This window comes from Chiloscyllium plagiosum, chromosome 39 (assembly GCF_004010195.1).
Source record: "Chiloscyllium plagiosum isolate BGI_BamShark_2017 chromosome 39, ASM401019v2, whole genome shotgun sequence".
In the NCBI taxonomy this organism is placed as follows: Eukaryota; Metazoa; Chordata; class Chondrichthyes; order Orectolobiformes; family Hemiscylliidae; genus Chiloscyllium; species Chiloscyllium plagiosum.
The window spans coordinates 1,192,406-1,216,657 of record NC_057748.1 but is presented as its reverse complement, the minus strand read 5'-3'; the positions used below and the strand labels follow the sequence as shown (position 1 = coordinate 1,216,657).

The 24,252-nt window shown below is 42.4% G+C and overlaps 1 protein-coding gene and 1 long non-coding RNA gene across 2 annotated transcripts in view; one reads left to right on the top strand and one right to left on the bottom strand.

The window, feature by feature from the left end:
- Positions 1–6,257, top strand: part of LOC122542086 (G-protein coupled receptor family C group 5 member B-like) — a 7,164-nt gene extending 907 nt beyond the window's left edge. Inside the window, exons 2-4 of the mRNA XM_043679429.1 lie at positions 2,370–3,346; positions 4,701–4,771; positions 6,115–6,257. Coding sequence (XP_043535364.1) covers positions 2,371–3,346; positions 4,701–4,771; positions 6,115–6,234 — 1,167 coding nt within the window. The 5' untranslated portion in view covers position 2,370 and the 3' untranslated portion in view covers positions 6,235–6,257. The remainder of the gene's footprint in view (positions 1–2,369; positions 3,347–4,700; positions 4,772–6,114) is intronic.
- LOC122542087 overlaps positions 1–24,252 on the bottom strand; it is a 47,302-nt gene that overhangs the window by 21,390 nt on the left and 1,660 nt on the right. The window lies entirely within an intron of this gene.

Here is a 24,252-nt window from a genome sequence, read left to right as displayed (position 1 = left end):
TGTGTGTGTGTGTGTGTGTGTAGTGCAATGGTGATCACCTGTAATGTGACATGAACCCAAGGTCCCGGTTGAGGCCCTCCCTATGCGTACCGAACTTAGCTATCAGCCTCTGCTCGGCCACTTTCCTCTGCTGCCTGTCCCGAAGTCCACCTTGGAGGGTGGTCACCCGAAGGTCTGAGGCTGAATGTCCTGGACCACTGAAGTGTTCCCCAACTGGGAGGGAACCCTCCTGTCTGTTGATTGTTGTGCGGTGCCCATTCATTCGCTCCGAAAGCTAGTGTGCTTCCAATTAAACCTGTTGGACTATAACCTGGTGTGTGATTTTTAACTTTGTCCACCCCAGTTCAACACCACCGGCACCTCAGAATCATACTTAGATTGTTTAACTGAACTCGCATTCCACTATTGGCCAGGATGGGATTTGTACTGGGTCTCCTCGACATTACCTGGTTCTCTGGATGAACAATTCAGTGATAATGCCATCACCTCCCCACTGTCCTTGTGCAGACTTTTGTTGATATAATGTTTTGGAAAAAAAAACAATCATTACAATTTGAGTGGCGAGCTACTTCGTGTTTGTTTTTACACGAATTACTTGTTTCTGCCAACTCCACCATCTTTTACCTATTTAATTGAATATTGATGTGGACACTATGATCTTGCCATAAATTGTGTCCAATGATCCTGCTCCACTAACTACCTGATGTAGGAGCAATGCTCTGAAAACTTGTATTTCCAAATAAACGTGATGGGCTATAAGCTGGTGTGATGTGATTTTAAACGTTATTGAACATTGTCGGTCTGTCCTTAACCCCCTCCCTTGCTGCAGTGATTCCTATTTGTGTTTGATCCAGGATATGACACACTCTAGTACCCAAAGTGATCTGTGCAGATTGTCTATCTCTGGCTGTAGTTTTATCCAATTAGCAAATGTAAAGTTTTAGTGTAATTAATCAGCTCCTTGTCCTCTGTTTTAATTAAAATGATCTGAAGTCTCTCTTCACTTGGGAAACTATATCCTGGAGAGTATTGGACATAACAGACCTGGCTGCATCTGTGCAGAGAGAGTTAATGTTTCTAGCCAGTGGCTTTGCTGGACCTTTCTGGTCAGACACTGCCAGGTCTCCTGCTGATTCATTCCAGCATTTTCTGGTTTTGCTTCAGAATTCCAGCATCTGCATTATTTTGGGTTGAGGGAAAACTGATTTTGCAGAATGATTCCCACAAGGATTCAGCAGGTGCTAGACAAACAGTATTTCTGGTCTCATACTCGCTCCAGCATTACCATCCGTGTCGGAGCGACCAGCGAGAGTCTTGTTCTGTCCTGACCAGGCAGGCCACTGGTTCAAGCCTGCAAGTGACTTTATGACCCCAAGGCTCAGTCTTGGTGCCCTTGAATTTGGGAGGGTGGGGGGAAATACACTATCCAGAGGTGGCATGGTAGCTAACACTGTTACCTCACAGTACGAGGTACGTTGGTTCGATTCCAGCCTCAGGCGACTGTCTGTGTGGAGTTTGCACATTCTCCCTGTGTCTGTGTGGGTTTCCTCCGGGTGCTCCAATTTTCCTCCCACAGTCCAAAGATGTGCGGGTCAGGTGGATTGGCTTTGGGAAATATGGGGTTAGGGTTGCGAGTGGGCCTGGGTGGGATACTCTTTGGAAAGCCTGTGTGGATTCAATGGGTTGAATGGCCTGCTCCCACACTGTAGGAATTCTATGATTCTAATTCCTGCTTCCTAAAGCGAGCGACAGCTACCTAATGAAATGGGCATCGAGTGGATTGGGTCATGTGGCTGTTTTAGCTCAACTCTCATACTGGAACCCTCCTCGTTAAGGTTCCTGGGTGGAGAACCTATAAGGTGCTTAGACTCCTGGCCTGGACCTCAATGTCAGTCTCTATGTAAAAAGGGAGCCGAGAGTCAATGGCTATGATATTGACTAGTTAGAAAAAGATTTACAGTCCAAAGACAAGATTAAAAATACATCCAGAGTCTGTTTATAAATCTGAAATTTAGCTTCAGGCAAATAGCAATACAGTACAGAATCTAAACAAAGTGATGCAGTGAAATACTGAGTAAAGGAGACTAGCACTCAGCACTCTCTTGGTCAATGCTCAGTGTTTTAAGTCCAAGGTCATTCACTATTTGTTTTAAAAGTCCTACAAAAGGCAACAAGTGATCTAGCAGAAAGGTTGTTGTCAGCTCTTCAAGGGGAATTAGAGCTAGGCACCGCCTGCATTGCAAAGTAAAATATAAACAAAACTATTGGATTAGCAATGGCCCTTCTACTGACTTTGAAACCTGCCCAGGCAGATAAACTCACTGTTAATATTTGCTTATTTTGCTGATAATAAATCTTTTTTTTTTCAGGATGGATCTGAAGACAATGATGTTGCCGCTTTTGCTTCTCTTGTCCACATTTGACTGTGTATCTGCTCAGGTGACAGCTCCCAGAGGATGTGGCTCTGACTTGCTGTCTGTTTACTTCAATCTGTGTGACCTGGATGCTGTTTGGGGGATTGTTCTGGAAGCCATTGCTGCCGTGGGAATTGTCATCACGGTGATATTAATTGTGGTTCTGTTGGGCATCACGCCATTCATTCTAGACAAGAGGAAGAAAGCTTGTGTCCCTATCCAATTGCTGTTCCTAACTGGCACACTGGGAATTTTTGGCTTGACCTTTGCTTTCATTATCAAATTCGATGAAAGAACGTGTCCAACCAGGCTGTTCCTCTGGGGAGTCCTCTTCACCATCTGTTTCTCCTGTCTGCTGACGCATGTCTGGAGGCTGCTGAGGTTGGTGCGTACAGGGGAAGGTCCCACAATCTGTAACATGATCAGCCTGGTTCTGATCCTGACTCTGGTGCAGGTCATCATTGCCATTGAGTACCTAGTGCTTACCACTGTCCAGTTCACAAAGATCTGTTCTTATGAGAACAAAGACTTTGTCATGTTATTGATCTATGTTATGTTCCTGATGGCACTGACATTCATCCTTTCCATCTTCACGTTTTGTGGCCATTATAAAAAATGGAAGAAACACGGTGCCCACATATTCGTGACCATGTTCTTCTCCATAGCTATCTGGGTGGTGTGGATTGTTATGTTTGTTCGTGGGAATGCAGCTTTGAACAGGAGTCCTGTGTGGGATGATCCCACACTCAGCATAGCTCTGGTCGCCAATGGCTGGGTCTTCATCCTGTTGTACATGCTTCCGGAACTCCGACATATCACCTGCCCCGCAAAGTCCGAAGATGATCCACAAGACCGTGTTGCTCCAAATCAGCAGACCAGAGGAATGAAAGGTCTGGATAACCAAGTCTTCTTCTTGGAGGAGCCAAGCAGAGGTGAGTCATTCCTGCTGCAGCAGGAGCATGAAAGTACATCCAGATAAAGAGAAGAACAATAAAAATCCATCTGAATAACAGAATGTAAATTGGAGCCTCTCTCCCAGGCTTGAGAAAGACTCTTCATCACTGGCTAACTTTAACCTGAATACTTCTCATTTACTGAAGACTTGTCCCTCACTTCCCTTAGCTCTGTACGTATTTTTAAAATGGACTGAAACTGCTATAAGGACCAAGAAACATTTTAACGTGCAATGTGAAGAGAATTTTGTAAAATGTGTTTTAATGGGGTGGGGATTAGTGGGAAAAGTACTTGCAGAGCTGCCAAGAAGAGGTCAAATTGGACACCCACTTTCAAAGACCCAGCACAGGCAGGATGGCCCAAATAGCTGCCTTCCACACTGCCTGATTCTGATGAACCTGTTAACTGTGAAGCTGCACTGAAAGAAAATGAGGAGCATATTAAGAAAAGAAACCAAAAGAGCTGCAGATGCTGGATAATTGGGCAAATTTAGAATCTTCAATTTAACAATGCCAAATACAGTGTAAGCATATTAATGAGGTGTTGATGATGTTTGCCCTGCAGGGGAGGGTGGGGCATGAGATTGTCTGGTTGAATTTTGAAGCACAATGGCAAAGCATTAGTTTCTGAGCACCCCCACCCTGATAGCTCTTCCACTCTCGTAGTGAAGAAATTCAGGTGAGACACAGGTTGGCCTGTGATTAGCTACAACTAGACTTGCTCCTACCCAAGCCTAATTTGGTTTCATCTGAGGGTTCATTAATTGAGTAGCATTAAACGGACTCCCATTTCAAGGAGTCTCCACAGGATGGATTCTGACTATGGACACAGGCTGTCCTGATGCATCAAAGCAGGTTCACTTCCTGTTTCAAAAGCACTCTGGTTTAGAAATGTCTGTGACGTTCTAGTGAGAGCAAATTTATTTTTTAATCTTGTTTATCACTTGTCTCTGCAAAGTAACTTTTTAACAATAGAATGCACAAGGAGCAGAAGTTGTGGTGCTGTCAGGCAAGGGACTAATATGCAGATTAGACAATAATTGAAATCTGGATCAAGACATTATCCTCCTGGGTGTGCTCCAGAATAAGGGATGAGCTATGAACATCCCAGAGAAAAGCAGGTGGAAAAGGGATCATTGCTATTTGATTTAATCCTCTGGTTATATATTGGGCTGTGACATTACCACTGCTCCTGGTACCCTTTTAGTAGAGTAAAAGGAATGCCAGGACATCTCTGGCTCTTTGTAAATGTTGAGAAGGGATCAAGAAGATGGAAAGGCTGTGTTGGGTTTTAAAAACTGCTCTACCTCACCTGATTTTATTGCTTCCATAGGATTCTCTGGGAATTTTGACGATAATGTTCCCTCACCTTCATACCGCAGTCACTCACCAATCGGTCACAACGTAAGTGCTACCTTCGAATGTCATTGAATGTTTTATCTTGTGTATTGTGCTATTGTCCCACATGGATTGATTTTAATTGGCCACTGCAGGTCATCCAAAAATCTTCACCTACTCAGCACATCAAACTAAATGATTGGAGGGTTACCAGTTGTCCCAGAGTCCCTTTTAATGTCTATTTATTGCACAAACAGTCAATGTGACTGTCTCTGTCAACGCAACATTTACCAGATCGAGGAATACACATGTAAAATAAGAGCAGAAATAGACCATTCAGCCCCTCAAGCCTGCTCCACCATTCTCAAAAAGCATCGCTGATCAGTTTGTGTTTTGCATTTCACATCTCCATCTACTCCCACTGACCTTCCTTTCTCATTGGGCAATGGACTAAATCTACCCCACTTTAAAAATATTCAATGACCCACTTCCATTGCCTTCTGAGGCAGAGAGTTCCAAACTTGCTACTTAGCACAGTCTAGTTTTTCAAGGATCGTATGGGATAATTCACCTGCTCTCAATTGTTCACACTGGGACTAGAGACCTGAAATTACATCAAATACAGTCACCAAGCAGGATAGCTGTAGACAAAATTCAGATCCTTCACCTTTCCACCCAATCATTAACTCTGACGGCAGACAAGATGAATAAAACTGATTGTAATGAACCCTCATTGGGACATTGTGTCTCTATGGGGAGGAGGTGGGCTATTCTAAAAAACATTTTGGTTTGTCTTTTTTTTTTAAATGCTGGCTTTAAATGGAGATTCTCATTTGCCGATTTCTCAGTATTAAAGTATTCTGTTACAGAAGCACAGGAGGAGACCAGCCAGATCGTTGATTCTGTGCAATACACAATCTGTGTTTAGATTTAAACCAAATTCTCTTTCCACTGGTTCGTTTGCCAATTACAATATCTCTTAAATCTATGTCCCTCTACTTACTGACTTTCCAATCAGTAGAACAGATTTCTCTGTATCCAATCTACTTAAACTCCTTGTTAACTTTGAAAAGCATTAGTAACTCTCGCTGGCACTTGCCTCTAAAGTGGATCACTAAAGATCAGGCTGTTTGATACATGGTGTGTCCCATGTTCAGGAGCTAAAAGGTGCATTGTAACTGATTCCAAATCACAGGAGCACCATCCCTGAAAACTGGGTTACCAGCTCCTGAACAATGAAGAACTATGCATTGTGAACAAACGCATTCTCCCCTCAGTGCTTCATACTGAGGGGTCACAAACCAACTGTCAGATGATGAACTAAGGTCAGAAGTTCTGAATCCTGGGATGTGGTTCCAATGTTACATGTTCAACCATGACTGACAATGAATGTTTTGATCTGATTTCAGGTATATTCTGCACCACAGGATTTCACAATTCCACGCCCTCATACCAGATCCAGCTACCTTCCTACACCCCTCCTACAAGACCCTTACCTCAACTACCAGAACAGACAGACCAACTTCTAGTATATTACAGCCTCACATAGAAGTAGCAGGCTGGTTTTGTTACAGAGCTTCCCACGCCACTCGGTCACTATTTCCAGCTGGATTCCAACAAAATTCTTCAGTTCCTGGTGATATCAACTTATTGATAGGGGAAACTTCTCCTTTAATACGTGAAGTATTTAGATAGCTGCCAACAATCATTCACTCATTTCCTGGTTGCTGCTCATTGGCAGGAAGTGCTGGAACTGTGAATCCTATGGCTAAAAGCATGGCTTTGTTCATTGCTGAATATTCTGGGAAGAAGCTTCATTTATATATCCAATACTATTTATCAATAACCAAAAAACTTGATCAAAATGAATGTTTTAATCTACAATGACTTCGATTATCTACCCTGAAACGTATTTTGCTGCATTGCACTCATTCAAGTAGATATGCTACTGGTGGTGATATTCAAGTGTGTATCGATTAGAAACACTAAGCTAGCATAACCTTTTTTAATTTTACAATTTTTTTCTCACTCTTGCTCTCTAACAAACCTTCGGTTTCTCTCTGGCTGTAAATCCAGTCTTTACTGGGTTTTTTTCTTCGCTGTACCTGGTCTCTGACCATTCCCCTAAACCCCGAGGGGCAGTGGTGGACCATAGTGCCTTATTGCCCAAACCCCCACAGTCGAGGCATTGATAACCTTGCTGTGTTTAGGAACTTTACCTTTTTCTCTACTTTGATTTGTAACTCATAACTGCCAGATATTTTTAATCAGTGAAACTAGCCCCTCATTGGTGCTGGCTCTGTCTGCCTGAGTGTTATTTCCCATATGTCACTGTTTGTGTGTTACTGCCTATGGATCAGAGAGAGAAGCACCCATTTGACCCACCAAATGCACTGAAAAACAAAACTGAACGTTGATACCTGGTGTGTCTCCATGTTCAGAAGCTGAAGGCTGCACTATAACTGCAAGACTCCAAATCACAGGAGAACCATCCCTGGGGACTGGGTTACCAGCTCAAGACTAAGGCCTTGTGAACAAAACCCATTCCCCCTTTGGTGATTCAAACGGAGGGATCACAAGCCAAATTAAAGTTCTATAAATGAAAGGTCAGAGGTGACATTGTACTGACACTCATGCTCTCAGTACCCCTCCACTTGGAGAATTCATGGAATATATTTAATGTATAACTGTCAATTCTTTGTAATGTTGATGTAAATATTTATTTTAAATGACTTTAGTTCGTTAAACTAAAGAGCATTTTTGTAGATTTAATAAAGTTTATTTAAATTGTGTAGTGCATCTATCGGTTTCTTAATAGAACAGGGAAGCATGTGGGGTTGGATTGTTCTGTAGCTGATGGTCAGGCAGCTGCTCTATCTACACTTTGTGTACTCTCTTATCCTGGAGTAATGTTCCACCCCCAGTCTTGGGAGCAGCCCACTTAAATGCACAGGGTCTGGGGCATTGCTGATTAACCAGCAATCCCCATCTGCTGCACCAACCATGATCAGTCTAACACAGCAATAGTGAAAGCTGGTCTGTTTAAAGCCCTGCGCAGTGACCAAACCATCCACTGTAGAAAGTTCACTTCAGGAACTAGGGATCTCTGACTGTGTGGTCTCTGTATAAAGTGGTCGAGGGACACACACGTTTCTAATAGAAACCTTCTTGTTGGAAACAGGTCATTTAAAAAGTCTTCATTCAAACTCCCCATTCTTTACTTTGCTCAGATAAGAAATAACAGCAAGAGGTGGCCATTCAGCCCCTCATACCATTCTGGTATTCACTGAGATCATGGCTAATTTATTTCAACATTATTTTCCTGTACCATCCCTGTATCCCTGAATGCCTGTAATATGTTGAAATCCGAGTTAGCAAATTTTAAGATTTGTAGCTCAGGTCAAAGTTCTGGATGTAAGCTTTGGGAGTAAATTTACAGACAGAACATAAATCAGAGTCTTACTCAGGGCGAGTTTCCATAATTTCATCAAATCACCCTCTAAATAAAGGAATTCCATCTCCATCCAAAACAGCCTTCTCCTTATTCTGAGATTGACATCTGGTGATTCCAGCAATTACGAGGAGACACTTGAATTTGGTGATACTGGAGGAGACAGGATTTAATGGAGGTGTGTAAAATTCACCACCATCTGTTTTTCTTTCTCTCTCATTTTGTCCTTTACAAAAATTGTGCCCCCAGTAGGAAATAGAATGTATCCTCAATTTTTTTTAAATATAACTCCATGGTTGTTTAACCCTTGGCAACTACAGGCCAAAGCTGACAGGTCTGTACTCCATCTCACATTTGGAAACTTTGTCCCTACCTTTATCAGAACTTTAAAGATCAATTTAATGTGAAGTGGATATGAAAGTGGGGCATGGGGTGGAGAAGAGTTGTATTAAACAGAAAATAGGAGCTGGAGTAAGTTATTCAGTCTTTTGACCCTGCTCCACCCTTCAATATAATCATGGCTGATTACCCAACTCAGCCCCTCATTCCTGCTTTCTCCCCATTCCCTTTTGCCTAACAACTATATCTAACTCCTTGAAAACATTTTGTATTTTGGTGTTGACTGCTTTCTGTGGGAGAAAATTCCACAGGCTCCCACTCTGGCTGAAGACATTTTTTCTCATCTGTCCTAAATGGCCTGCCCTTTATCCTTAAACTATGACCTCTGGTTCTCACTCCCTTGTCACTGGAAACATCCTTCCTGCATTTACCATGTCTAGTCCATTTAGAATTTTAGGTTTCTATGATGTCCCCCTCATTCTAAACTCCAGTGAATACAGTCATAACTGATTCAGTCTCTCTTCATAGGTCATTCCTGCCAGCTGAGGGATCAGGCTGGTAAACAGTCAAAGCTTACCAATAGCCAGAACATTATCCTCAGACAAGGAGGCCAAACTTGCACACAGTATTCCAGGTGTGGCCTCACCAAGGCACTATACAATTGCAGCAAGACTTCCTGTCTCTTGTACTCCAATCCTGTCATACAATTTGTCTTCAACACCTGCTGCCCCTGCATGTTTACTTTTAGTGACTAGTGTGCGAGGATACCAAGGTCTTGCTGCACCTTCCTCAAGCTAATCTACATTCAGATAATTTGCCTGCCTGTTTTTGCCACCAAAACAGATAACCTCCCATTTATCCACATTATACTGCATCTGCCATATTCTTGCCCACTTACTTCCCTTGTCCAAATCTACTGAAACATCTCTAGATCCTCCTCTCAGTTCAGCCAACCAGCCAGCTTTCTTTCATCTGAAAACCTAGATATCTATCATGTAGTTTCCTCATCTAAATCATTACCATATTACGAATAGTTTGGGTCCAAGCAACAATCCCAACAGTATCCACTGGTCACTGCCTGCCTCTCAGGGGAAAAAAACCTGTTTATTCCTACTTGTTTCCCATCTGCTAACCAGTACTCTACCCATGCCAGTACATGACCTCTCATACCATGAGCTTTAATTTTTCTTGTTAATCTCTTACATGGGACTTCACCAAAAACATTCTGAAAGTCCAAGTACATAAGCCACAATCAATTCCCCAGTTTGTTCCTCCAAGCACAATGGCCCTTTTATAAAACCATGCTGACTGGCCAATCCTGTCACAGTTATCCAAGGCTCTACCATCACATCTTTCAGAACGGACCTTTTTTTCCTCACTGCTTATTGAAACTGTTTCACAGGATTTGAAGGAAACATTTGGGGGGCAAAAAAAAAATCTCATTTTCCACAGATAGGAACAGGTTGAATGAGTCATGGGAGAATCTGTGCAGACATCATACTTCAGGAAGTGCTGTAAGTCAAAGAAACAGCATTTATAACAGTCTTAATCACTTATCACGTTTAACGTTAACATACCTTGCACTGTAAATAGCAGTTACCATAGTTACTAATGCTGATGTTCACTCATGCCAAGATTTGCTTGTGGGTAGGGTACTTGTTTATTGATTGTAAGGTGGAAAAGATTCAGTTCCAGCCTGGCCAGTGATTAACAATTAACCAACCCTGAAACTCTACCAACCCAATGAGCACAAGTGGATTACCCTCAGGCAGGGAACTAGTCAGTTTCAAACTGAGTCATTCGCTTTCATGTCTTGCACAATCAGTACGTAATGGAGGTTGGAGCAGAACTCATGTTAGGGGTTGTTGGCAGGGTAGGAATGAGTTGACAAAAGCTTTGAAATCACATGTGTAGAGGGAAATCCCACATTGACAGAAATCCATAGAAACACTCCAAGTTGAACACTGATATAGCAGGAGGAAGGAGCATTTTGAACAAAGGCAAAGATATTTCACTTCACAGCGGGAGAGATGAACACTGGTCAACAATAGAGAAGGAAATGTATTTTTTCTTTATTCTTGTACAGAATGTGAGCACCACTGTTCATGCCAACATTTGTGGGCGGCACAGTGGCTAGCACTGCTGCCTCACAGCGCCAGAGACCCGGGTTCAATTCCCACCTCAGGCGACTGTGTGGAGTTTGCACGTTCTCCCCGTGGGTTTCCTCCGGGTGCTCCGGTTTCCTCCCACAGTCCAAAGATGTGCAGGGTCAGGTGAATTGGCCATACTAAATTGCTCATAGTGTTAGGTAAGGGGTAAATGTAGGGGTATGGGTGGGTTCGCTTCGGCGGGTCGGTGTGGACTTGTTGGGCCGAAGGGCCTGTTTCCACACTAATGTAATCTAATCTAATTTGGTGAATTCCCTAGTTGTCCTTGAATAACTTGCTAAGTCATTTTAGAGGATAGTGAAGATTATGTACCTGACATCACCATCAGTCTGGAGTTACATGTAAACCTGACTAGATAATGTCACATTTCCTCCCTAAAGGATTTAATGAACTAAATCTGTTGTACATCAATGTTCATCGTTGAACTGAAATTTCACTAACTGCCATAGGAACAGGAGTAGGCCATTCAGCCCCTTGCGTCTGCTTCACTGTTGGAATGAGTGCAGCTTTTTAGATTACATTACAGTGTGGAAACAGGCCCTTCGGCCCAACAAGTCCACACCGACCCGCCGAAGCGAAACCCACCCATACCCCTACATTTACCCCTTACCTAACACTACGGGCAATTTAGCATGGCCAATTCACCTGACCCTGCACATCTTTTGGACTGTGGGAGGAAACCGGAGCACCCGGAGGAAACCCACGCAGACACGGGGAGAACGTGCAAACTCCACACAGTCAGTCGCCTGAGGCGGGAATTGAACCCGGGTCTCAGGCGCTGTGAGGCAGCAGTGCTAACCACTGTGCCACCGTGCCGCCCACGGGAGCTTAGAGGGAACATTTATATATCAACCATCTTAAAATAAATCAACAGAAATTTAATGCTCCTATCTAATTTAATCAACTATCAAGCAACCAAGGTCAAAACGGAAAACAGTAACTAAGTTCCTTGCGGTCCATTTGACCTGGTGTTCAATTTGGAGTTGGTTACAACCAGCAGCTCCTGCTTTAATTTTGTTTGCATGCTCTCCCACCTGTTAAATGCAGGGCCTACGTACTGGTATTATACTCTGATTCTGATAATTTCCTAGGGAAAGTGAGGACTGCAGATGCTGGAGATCAGTCAAGACTGGGAAGCTGGAAAAGCATAGCAGGTCAGACAGCATCTGAGGAGCAGGAAAATTGATGTTTCGGACACGAGCCCTTCATCAGGAATGAGGCTCATTTCCTATCTTTTATTTTGCTCCCAGTGTTTTCAGAAATAAACAGGATCAGAGTGCACTGGTTTGACTAAGTGGCCAGATCCAGTTGTAGCTTCATTATAAAGATTCTTATTCAGTTATGGTTTGACTTCTGGTAATTGGTTAAATGTTTAATTAAAATTGGTGCTTCACTTCTTTAATGTAGGAAACAGCGAAGGGAAAGCAAGTGGTTTTACAGAAAACATTTTTAAGTTGGTATAAGAGAACTGCAGGGGTTAAAATAGTAAAACTGTGCAGAGGGCTTGCTTAGCTACCAGATTATCAGTTGCCCTTAAAAGATTAGATTAGATTACTTTACAGTGTGGAAACAGGCCCTTCGGCCCAACAAGTCCACACCGACCCGCCGAAAAGTAACCCACCCGACCCATTCCCCTACATTTACCCCTGCACCTAACACTACGGGCAATTTAGCATGGCCAATTCACCTGACCTGCACATTTTTGGACTGTGGGAGGAAACCCACGCAGACACGGGGAGAATGTGCAAACTCCAGACAGTCGCCTGAGGCGGGAATGGAACCCAGGTCTCTGGCGCTGTGAGGCAGTAGTGCTAACCACTGTGCCACCCAAAAAGGAGAATAATTACAGTCAAATCCCAACATAATGCCTATTTTTGATGTTTGGTTTGTTTACTCTGTCAAGAAAAGGCCATGAGTATCTCTGCAAGGAGATTTTGCCTGAAAGCACTTCGGATCCTCAGTGAATCCAAAACCTGCATATTCTGCACCATGTGCCTTTGTGACTAGGTCTCCCAGCCACAAAAACACACTGTTTTAACACAAACATCAGCACTGGGCACAGCATAAACAAACAGAACAATGAAGGAAAACAGGATCATGGAAAAAAACCCTGAAGTTATTGCCCGATTCATGCCTGCACCTTTAGTAATCCTCAATTCAACACTTCCCAATTTGTGTGTATCACGCCTAGCCACAGAACAATCACTGCAAATAAATAAATGTAAACCAACCACTTCAGAAAGCTAGGGAGCTACTGGAACATGTGACAGTATCGAGTGCAGGATTCCCATGACTTAGAACAACATGCGTTTACACAGCAGCTTCAATACACTAAGGCATACAAGGGGATAGTAGAACAGATGGCAGAAGTTAGTTTTAGGTTTTAACAAGAATCTTTCAAGACAGGTAAAGTTAAAAAGTAAAAATCACCATAGCTCCAGAGCACTGCTCTTTTATTAGACGTGGAGGTGTTGGTGTTTTAACCCGAGGAGCATATCTCTGAGGGCAGAGGTGGAGGAGGAGTCCTTCATGGTAACTTCAGCCTGTGCAAGAATTGAACCCACGCTTGGCATTATCCTGTATTACACATCACCCAGAGGCAATTGACACCCTTTCAGAGGGGCAAAGAGAGGGAATTTCAGAGATTAGACCCTCAGCAGCTGAAGGCACAGCTGCCAATAGTGGCGTGAAAACACCTGGGAACATGGAAAACCATTGTGAATCACTGCTAGAAACTGAACCACAGAATCAACAGAAGCTAAATAAAGGCACAGCTTGTTGCAAATAGTTTATTTTTAAAAATTGCAGTTTTGCAATTTTTTTCCATTTTGTACCCCCCAGGCATCGATATTCCTCACACACGGAGGTCTCCACAAATAAAAGAAAGTCTTAGTGCCCATATCATCCAGACTTTGAGACAATTTAGCTGCTGTTGGTGCAGACACACCTTATCATTAGCTGCTGCTCAAGGCTTTCTAACTGGTGATATCTCTCAGTCAAATATTTTCAGAATTTGGAAATCTCCACAATGTGAGCAGTTGTTTCCCAGGAAACCATCACTTTACAATCAGGTATTTTCAGTCACTTTGCTGTACAGAGTACTCCAACAAAATTCTAATGGCATTACTCTGAAGACAAGATAGACCCAACCCTCTGATCCTGTAGCAAGCAGAAAAACTCCTGCAAACATTCATCTTTTCCCATTTGTGCAATGACTCAGTGGGTAATACATACATACACAACTAATCAAAGCATTCAGTTCAGGTCCCACTGCAGACACTCGAATACAGAATCTCCCAACGTGGTGAAAGAGACTTGCACTGGCACAAATGACTATTAAAAGATGCCAGTACATAATTTTGAAAAGAACAGGGGAGTTTCTTTGCCCAGTGTCCTGACCAATTTTTATTCTTCAAATCAATGTCACTAAAACAGATGATCAGATGCAATATATTGCTGCTTGTGGGAGCCGTGCAAGTAGCTCATCAGGTTTCCTAAATACAGGAATTCAGCATTTCAAAAATACTTTGTTAGTTGCAAAGTCCTTTGTGAAGTCCTATATAGTAAACCAGAATATTTTACAGGAATCTCATCTGTTGACCCCATTAGTGCTTAATGTTAATCAGCAGAATCAATATTTTTCCCCAAAACCTGTGACGCCAGAACTCAGACCTCATTTCTAAATCCCTTATATATCTTACTTGAACCTAACCTGACAGGATGCTGTGGCCCTCACCATCTGACTCCAGGTTATGCCCCATCACTGGCAGAGGATGGGTGGATAGTGGTGGCTACACAATGTGATCAGGTGCAGATAGGGCCACAAACCTCCACTTGGCAGAGACCAGGCAGGATGGTGCAGCAGAAGAGAGTTTTAAAACGTTTTAACAGTTTGTATGTTTATTTCAGCATAAACCCTCCACTAGGCAGTAACGCTCATAACTATATGCAAATGGGTTTTTGAATGACTCACTCCTCTTGCAGGGGAGAACAGCATATTTGGATATAAAGTTGTGAAGGACACTTTGACCTTCAGGTAATCCTATGATGCCTGAAATAAAGCATAAGACATTGTTGACTGTTCTGCAGCCTCCCTCAACAAGGAAGCCCAGGACAGAATATTGTTCTAATTAATATTGTGACTGTCATGTTATCAAAACAAGAAAATGACAGTGACAAACAAGAGGAATTTAACAATAGTTCCATCTCTCAATCTTCTGCTCTTCCCACTGGAGCTCACAGGGTGTGAACAATTTTGAGATAGGATCAGCTCTGTTGTCCAAATCCACTTTGTAGGCATGTCAGTGACAGAGGCAGCAAAAGGGTGTTTTATCAAAACTCAGCACCTTCAAGACGAGAGCTGGAATAATCGGAAACTAACAAGGCAGATTAATTATTGACTAAACAGAAACTTTGATTGCTCAACAGGTTCTGGCTTACATTCTTAGCTCAATAAATATCAAGAGATACAAACTTAAAAAGGCTCAACTTAAAATAGAATAAGCCTTGGTACCAGTAGATCATGACAAACATGTCATTGATTATTTAGTAAACATTTTGTTGCTTGGATTTTCTCTTCATTTTGAGGGGGATTGCCCATCCCTCATAGCCCTGAGGAACTAATTATGGGTAGTCAGCTTGAACAACTTGTCGCAGTTTGATGCCACTTACTGTTCCCACTCAGAAGGCAGTTGACTCAAGCACTTTGGTGCGGAACCACAGTCACATGCCAGACTGGATAAGATTGACTGACTTCCTTCAAGAAAGGGAATATTTATGGATCAGATGGATTTTTAGAGAAAGCAAGAACAATCTGGCAGCTTCCTTTTTACTGATCCCAAACTTCTACTTCTAGATTTTTATATATCTGAACTAATATCGGTCTTTGTAATAAATGATCCAGTAAATTATCTACAACATAAGCAAATGTCAAATAAGTGTATTCTAAAATCAGCAAAATCCAACCTGGGACTATAAAAATCATCCACTCTGCTGCTACTCAGTTTGCTTTCATTCTAACAATACCACTGAGATAACAATGCAATTTAAAATGGGACATGCAACTAGAATTGTACAGCATAAACGCAGACCTTTTAACCCATCATTTCTGCAACAGCTCTTTGAAAGCACTATTAAATTAGTTCCAATCCACTACAACATCCAGTCATGAATGGGAGTGGACAATTAAACAACTCACTAAATGTAGGCTCCCCAAATACTCTCATCCTCAATGCTGGGGGGTTCCCGCACGTCAGTGCAAAACAGAAGGTTGCTGCAGTCACAATAATCTTCAGGCAGACGTGGATGATTTCTCTCATTTACCCGTTTAAAAAACAGTAAAATTGCTATAGTCCCCCTGGACGATACAACTGCTCTCATTATCTTTCCTCTGCACACCACCCCCACCATCACAGCTTCACCCAATTCCATTCACTCCATGAGATACCAAGAAACGGCTGAAGACAATGGACACAACTAAGACTATGGGCCCTGACAATGTTCCTGCAATAGTCATGAAGACTTCTGCTTTAAAAGGTAGCCAGACCCCTAGTTGAGCTGTTCCACTATAGCTAGAACATTGGCATCTACTAGACATTGTGGAAAACTGCTCAGGTGGACAAAGCCAAACCAATCAGTCCATTACAGTCACAGTAGTCTGCTCTCAGGTCATCAGTGCTATCAAGCAATACTCCCTTAACAATAACCTGCTTACGGATGCTCAGTTTGGGTTCAGTTGGGGCCATTCAGCTACTGACCTCTTTAGTACTTGATCCAAACACGAGGGGGTAGTGAGTGAAGAGTGCAGCAGCACTTGAGCAAGACCATTTTTGACCAAATGTAGTATCAAGCAGCCTCAACTACTGATGGCGGCTATTGGGGAAAAATTTGTGGCTGAAGATCTTAGCTGGTGCACATCTCTGCAGAATTTCTTCAGGGTAATGCTATAGGCCCAACCATCTTCGGCTGTTTAATCAATGATCTTCCTTCCATGATAAGGTCAAGTGGGGATGCTTGCTGATGATTCAGCTCTGTGGTCCTCATACCAAGCACCAAATGCAACAAGACCTGGACAACATCCAGGTTTGGGATGACAAGTGTTATGGAAAATAAAGAGCATGAAAGCCCGGGAAGGGTTAAAGCATGAAGACCACTGGCAATCTGTGGTCTGTGGAAGGCAGGATGGGATAAGAATAGTGGAATGCTTTTACACCAATTAGCAGAGTAAGGTTGAGGCTGAAAGGTCACTATGGCGAGATGAGGTAACAGTTAGTAAACATAGTCTCCCTGTTAAGTGTCGTTATGACAAGATTGGGACCATAAATATTTGGGACATGACATTAAAATATCTAATTAATAATTAGTAGAGTCAGCTTGAGACAGGAGACTATTGTAATAGATGGAATAGCTAAATATCTAAATCATGACAGGTTAGTCTAGAATGGAAGATCACTGTAGCAGAAGTGATAATAAATATCTAATCATGACATTAGGAAAATATTAAGTAGGGTTTGAAATGAAAGACCATTGTTGCAAAAGTTAGCTCTAAATATTTAACCGTGACACTAGAATAACTTTCAGTACAATGTATAACCAAAGAGATAATGGGAACTAACATCACTGGTTTATTGTGTAGCTAGAGTGAGGTACTTTGATTAATATAGTTGGACATGCTGATAAGCTAACAGAAACATGATAAAATATAAAACCACAGACCCAGAGGTTCAGGGGCATTCAAGAATCTGCTCAGTGTCACAGTTTTTTGTTTGCAAATAAAAGACCTACTTCTTGAAGAACTGTGTTCTTGTGATTCTTTACATTTCTCCATGACAGTGTCAGGTAATGACCAGCCCCAATAACAGAAAATCTAACCTCCATCCTCTCATTCAATAGCAAAACCACTCAATCGCCACTGTCAATATTCTGGCATTACCAATGACCAGAATCTGAACTGGATCAGCTATGTAAATACTGTGGCTACAAGAGTAAGTCAGCAGTGAATTGTTCACCTAACTACCTGCTATCCATAGATCAGAAATGTGATGGCATACTCGCCATTTGCTTGGATGAACGCAGCACCAACCACACAAACAGCTCAACACTATCCAGGATAAAGCAGCCTGCTGGAAAGGGACATCTACAAACATCCCTTCCCTCCACCAATGTACTGTAAAAGCAGTACATGCCTTCTAAAAGACCGACTGCAGATCTTCAAGGTTCCTTACACAGCACCTTCCAAAGCCACACACACTACCATCTAGCAAAACGAGGGCACCAACTAAATGGGAAGACCACCACCTGCAAGTCCCACTCCAAGCCAATCACCATCCCAAGTTAGAAACATTCTTGTTCCTTCAGTGTCAATGGGTCAAAATCCTAGAATGTCCTCCTCCCTAACAGCATCGTGGGGATATCTATATTTTAAAAGACTGCAGCTCTTCAAGAGCCAGCTCACCACAACCTTCTCCGGGCCACCAGCCCAGCTTGGGAAGCCCAAATCCTGTGAATGAATAAAAAAAATACACAAAATTATGAAAAGTTTTGATAAAGACCTCTACTAGGTTACCCCTCAGCCTTATTCCTTCAAAAGAAGAATGAGACCAAGTTCTGAGGAAGAATGTTTAGTATTGCAACAAAAATGTTAGAATTATAATTCAACAAGCATTTGTTAGTCTGGTATTGGAGTAAGCTGTGTGCAGAATTCCAGCACGTGCTGCACAATTCTACTTGGAAATATACCAGTGCCGCATGCTTGATCAAAGATTTGCAATAGTAATCAGTATCAGCTCCTATAAACAGCAGAACACATTAGCCTGTGATGATGGCATAATTAAAGCAGAAGCAGGAACCGGTCAATCCTTTTCAGGTATGTAAACTCATGCATTGCAGGTATCATCATTTCAAATCTTCTCTGTAACTGCTCCACTGACAACATATCTACTCTATAATATTGCCACCAGAACTGCACACAGTACTGTGTAACATGGTATTCTCAAACCAACAGGATCAGCAATGAGTAAAATGCTGCCGATGACAATCAATAACGATTGACTTTTGAGACGGCAGGGACTATGACATGATGGCAGGAATCTGGCGGTAAGACATTATTTGGAAACATTCCCACCTGGTCTGGAACCAGAAGCTGTTTGCCACAGGGAGCAGAGCAGCTGCTGCCACAGGTAGAGCATGGCTAGCCAATTTTTTGTTGTTTTGGAAAAGTTGTTATTTCCCTTGGTAGCTCTTTCATGATCAGCAGCTGCTGATTTAGTCAATATTTGAGAGCAAGGCCTCCAGACACAGCTTAACAATATCTCACCATGCTTCAAATAGGTATAGAATAATTTAGACAAAATGGCTTGCCTCTTCTTGGGAGGATAGCGTTCTCTCCATTCTGTTCAAATCACATCAGATAGAGTCAGAAAATAACCACCACACAGGAAGGAAACTGATTTCAGTGAACACAAAAGCTTTCTTTTTATCACCTTTTTGAAACAAAAAAAAAAGTCAGACTAGGCTTTGCTGGGACTTTCAGCCATTATCTAATTGAATAGAGCTCTCTCAAAAAGCAGATTAACTTCCTCCTGTTCCTGATTTCACTTATGCCTGTTGTTACCCAGCAATACCCTTCATACCTACCTTTAACAGGAGGATTGTAGCATTTCAAGAGATCAGCTCACACTTTCTCAGGGGAAATTAGGGATGAACAAATGCTGGCCTTGGCAATGATAACTGTGAAAGTGTTATTTTAGTTTTGTGTACAAGTACACAAAGTGAGCCACTTGCACTGGGTATTTTGCTTACTTATGATCACTGGCATCTAACTGAAGACAGCAGGCACATGACGACCAGAGAAGTTAAATGGGATCCTGGACCAGGAGATTCCCAAACCTGTGCCCATTTTTTCCAAAATTATCATATTCCAATTTCTCAAACCAATGCAAAGTGCTAATCTATCCCTACACTCGCCAATCAACCAACATCACTGAAAGATTCCTATACCTGTGCCTGGGGAAGTAGGTTGTTAACTTCGACCAACTATTTATTCAACAAATTTGGCAAACCAACTGCAAACAGAATGGATGGACCTCTCAGGGAAGTTCACTATGTGGGGAATATTCTTGGAGAGTTACAGTCACAATGAGAGAGAGGTTCCTCTTATTGCATTTGCGGACTTGTGACCACACCGCCCCTAGCTCACTCATGCAGTTGAGGCTTCTCCAGATTTTCTCTAGAAGGTTGGGTTTTGACCAATTAGGTCAGTTACCAGTCAAGCACTGACTGTAGGTTGTAGAACGTGCTCCAGTAGGGGCTCGGGGATTTCAGATACGTAGATGCTGTGTTAAATTTGAGGTCCTACATTATTCGAAATGTTTCATGAGCTGTCAGCCAGTGATGTTCTTTGTAGAGGATGTTATTCTAGCAGACATCAGGAGGTCCAATGCTTGCTATCACAGGAAGTCACTAAAGCTGTTCTGGTCTGAATACCCCTGTAATAATCCACATGACTATGAACATGATCACATTGTGAAATTGAGAGAAAGCCGTGCACAGATTGGTTGCTGTGTTCTCTAATAGGGATTGTATTTCAAAATACTGTGTGTGTCAAGAGTTTTGGAGTGCCCTGAAGTCCCTGCAGAAATACAAGATTTTCCTTCTGCTTGAACTGTCTACAGACTGACATGTCTGACTGGTGTTCCCACCCAACTCAATAGAGAGATTATAATAAAAGCAAAATCCTGCAAATGTTGGAAATCAAAAACAGAAAAAGCTGGAGAAATTCAGGAGGTCTGGCAGTATCTGCAGAATGAGAAAAAGTTAATTTTTCAAGTCCAAAATGACTTCTCCAGAATTGTCCTTGCCTAATTCCACTATGTCAACTTGAAAGCCTAAATAGTTCTTCTTGCTCCCAAACCATTAGCTAAGGTACTCTCAAAGATCTACACCATGCCCCTGAATTTCAGCTGCATTTTGCCCTATAGAAGGTCTGGTGGCACACTGGGCAGTGTCTCTGCCTCAGAGGCAGAAGTGCCAGATGAGCCCCACTCTCCTCTTGATCACTACAGAAGGTGTTTTCACAACACAACCAATTAGATTCAGTATCAACTCAAATCTTTCCAACAAATACCTATGGCAAGCAGTAAGAATGGGAGACTTCTGGTCAATTCCTGGTGTGACAGAAAAAAAAAGAGCATTTGCCATAAATAGCCTGACTACAACACATGGGTAAAGGTTGCCACAGCAATTCAGACTCCTTGGAGGCCTGCTGGCTTGGTCAGTCAGTATAAATCAGTTCAGAGCCAACTGCACGAGGTTCAATCCACGTTCCAGCCAGACTATTCCCACTTCCACACCATACCCTTGGCAAAGGTTGCAGCACACTGGGTCAGATCTACCTTCGGGCAGGGAACTCAAGAGGATTTTACTGCCCTATATCATCCTGTTCCTGGCTGCCAAACCTTCATTCTGCCTTTGTTCAAACTCCACCATGAGATGTCCTCCTGCATATCCACCCATCGTCATTCCTAATACATTTCAGCTCATCCCCAAAACTCTGCTATTCATAATCTAACTCCAACCTCTCCAGACACTTGACTCTATAACCTCTCCCAGCCAATACGATGCTCCAAGATGTATACAGTTTTCCAATCCTCGCATATATGATGGAAATATAAATTTCAGAGAGATACAAAAGGACCACCTACTTCCTGAAGTCAGGCATTAATTCTGAAAATGACTATATGGAAGCTAAAATCCAGGAACCACAAGAACTTAATCAGCACCTTATCTGTCAGATGAATATTCAATCCCTCCATCACTGATGCATAGAGGCATCAGAAGATGCATAATAGTAACTCACCAAGGCTCCATTGGCAGTACCTTCCAAAACCATAACCTCTACCTGCTAAAAGGAACAAGATTAGCCAATGCAAATTGCCTTCCAAGCTGTACACCACCCTGACTTGGAAATACATTGCCTTTCCTTCACTACTGCTGAGTAAAAATCCTAGAACTCCCTTCTAACAACCACTGTGGATGCCCCTGCAACACATGGGCTGCAGTTTAGAATGGTAGCTCACCACCTGGCAGGCTTTGCTAACATCCTATCAATTAAATTATGTTGCGGTGTTGGTTCATGGATCAAACAGCTCTCTCCATTACCCATAATTACCCTCTGCACTTAGGCTGCATGAGGCTCAGCTTGGAGGATAAACTCCTGAGTTAACAGAAGATTCCATTGTTATTGTGTGGATTGAGTGTGCCACCTACTGGACCAGAAATTGGTGTTAATTTATTAAAGCTTCACACGAACAGAATAACAGTAGTTACTGGAATACATTTAAATATTGGTATGGTCTGCTGCAAATGCAAACCAACGTCTGGAAATTTTTCCAATTTCTCAGACATGGGGCTAACCACCCCGTACTTGGGTCAAAATCCTGGAATCCCCTCCCTAATGGCATTGTGGGGTCTATCTACAACACATGGACTACAGTGGTCCAAGGCTCACCATTAGCTTCTCAAGTGGTACCTAGGGATGGGTAACAAATGCTGGCCAGCCAGGGATGCAAATATCCCAGGAGTAAATAAAGAAATTCAAAATAAATCAAATACCCCCAAATAGCAGGGACAAATCTACTAAAGAACTTCTGCAGTACCATCCTTGGAACAGCAGAGGATCCCAATGAACAATGCAAATACCTATACTAAGAAACAATGCATCTTTTAATTCACCAGATGACCTGGGTCTTGGAACATTTCGTGCAGGTTTGGTACATCAGGCTGTGGAATAATTCACCACAATGAAAACTTATCACAAAGGCAACTGTCAGAGTCAGATGTACAGCATGGAAACAAACCCTTCGGTCTAACTTGCCCATGCCAACCAGATATCCCAACCCAATCTAGTCCCAGCTGCCAGCACTCTGTCCATGTCCCTCCAAACCCCTCCTTTCACATATCCATCCAGATGCCTTTTAAACGTTGCAATTGTACCAGCCTCCACCACTTCCGCGGCAGCTCATTCCATACGTGTACCACCCTCTGAAACATTTGCCCCTTAGTTCTCTTTTACATCTTTCTCCCCTCACCCTAAACCTATGCCCTCTAGTTCTAGACTCCCCCCACCCCAGAGAAGAGACTGTCTATTTACCCTATCCATACCCCTCAATTTTGTAAACCTCTCTAAGGTCACCCCTCAGCCTCCGACGCTCCAGGCAAAACAGCCCCAGCCTGTTCAGCCTCTCCCTCTAGCTCAAATCAAACCCTGGCAACATCCTTGAAAATCTTTTCGGAACACTTTCAAGTTTCACAACATCTTTCCAATAGGAAGGAGATCAGAATTGTACACAATGCTCCAACAGTGGCCTAACCAATGTCAAAACAAACTTTTTCAAATGGTGTACCAAATCTGTGTCCTTAATAACAATCTGATTTAACATCATGAAGAGTTTTCCTATCATACATATGGGAACCCAAGACTACCATTTTCTCCAAGTCTAATGTAAGAACAGCTTAAACCAATAAACTTTAAAGCAAAGTTCAACCAAATTCCTGTTAGGTTTCATTTCTCTATACCAGCCACATTCAGCCTTCAACATTTCCTTAGCGCCCATTTTACCACAAGGCTCAAAATATTTAATCCTTACGTTTACAATTTATCATACTTGGAAACTAGGCAGCATTCACCAACATCTTCAGGGTCAACAGGGATGAGTATTAAATGCTCTCCCAGCCAGCAATATTCATCTTATGAATAAACAAGAATTGAACAGTTCTGAACACTATCCTCATGACAGACATTTCACTTCTTCGCTATATCCTTTAAGATCATTGCTTTTCAATTCTATATTCAATTCCCAAATGATGCTACAATGTGCTAAGGGCACTGCATCCCATGTTCAAATGAAACATTCCTTCCAACTTCATTTTGTTCTCATCTGAAAAGCGGTGGATCAGTCTTTATTTGACTCAGTTTGGATCTTTCCACCTTTCCCTCAAACTTTTCTCATTGTTAGATTCTTCTAGCCTTTCTCCATCAGTAGAAGCTTTCATTCTTGCCCTCACCTGTGCCTTTGTTACATCCAGTTTTGACAATTCTTGCAGTCAACCTTCCACATTCCAAGCTCTAAACTTCAATACTAAACTCCGTTGTTTGCCCTCTTTTCTGTTCACATCACTGCTCTGCTGGGGGATTAGCATTTCCACCCAGTCTACTGCATTTTAAATTCTTCACCCTCATTTTTAAATCCGCCATGACCTCAATCTGCTCCAGTCCTACAACGTTTCAAATCTCACTCCTTCAATATTGGTCTCTTGCAGATTTCCATTATACACCTCACTTCCCGCCTCCCCCAAAATGCACCCCCAATTTTTTTTTTAAAACGACACTTTACTTGAATCTTCCCTAATACCATGTACATAACATGACTCAATGTTATGTTGTGTCTTGGCCACAAGTATTTTCTTGGGACATCTCAACAAGAGGTTTTATAGATAAAAGTTGCACATGGTAAAATAGGACTGAGTCAGCACAGCTTCATCAAGGGGAGGTCATGCCTGACAAACGGGTTAGAATGCTTTGAGGTGGTAAC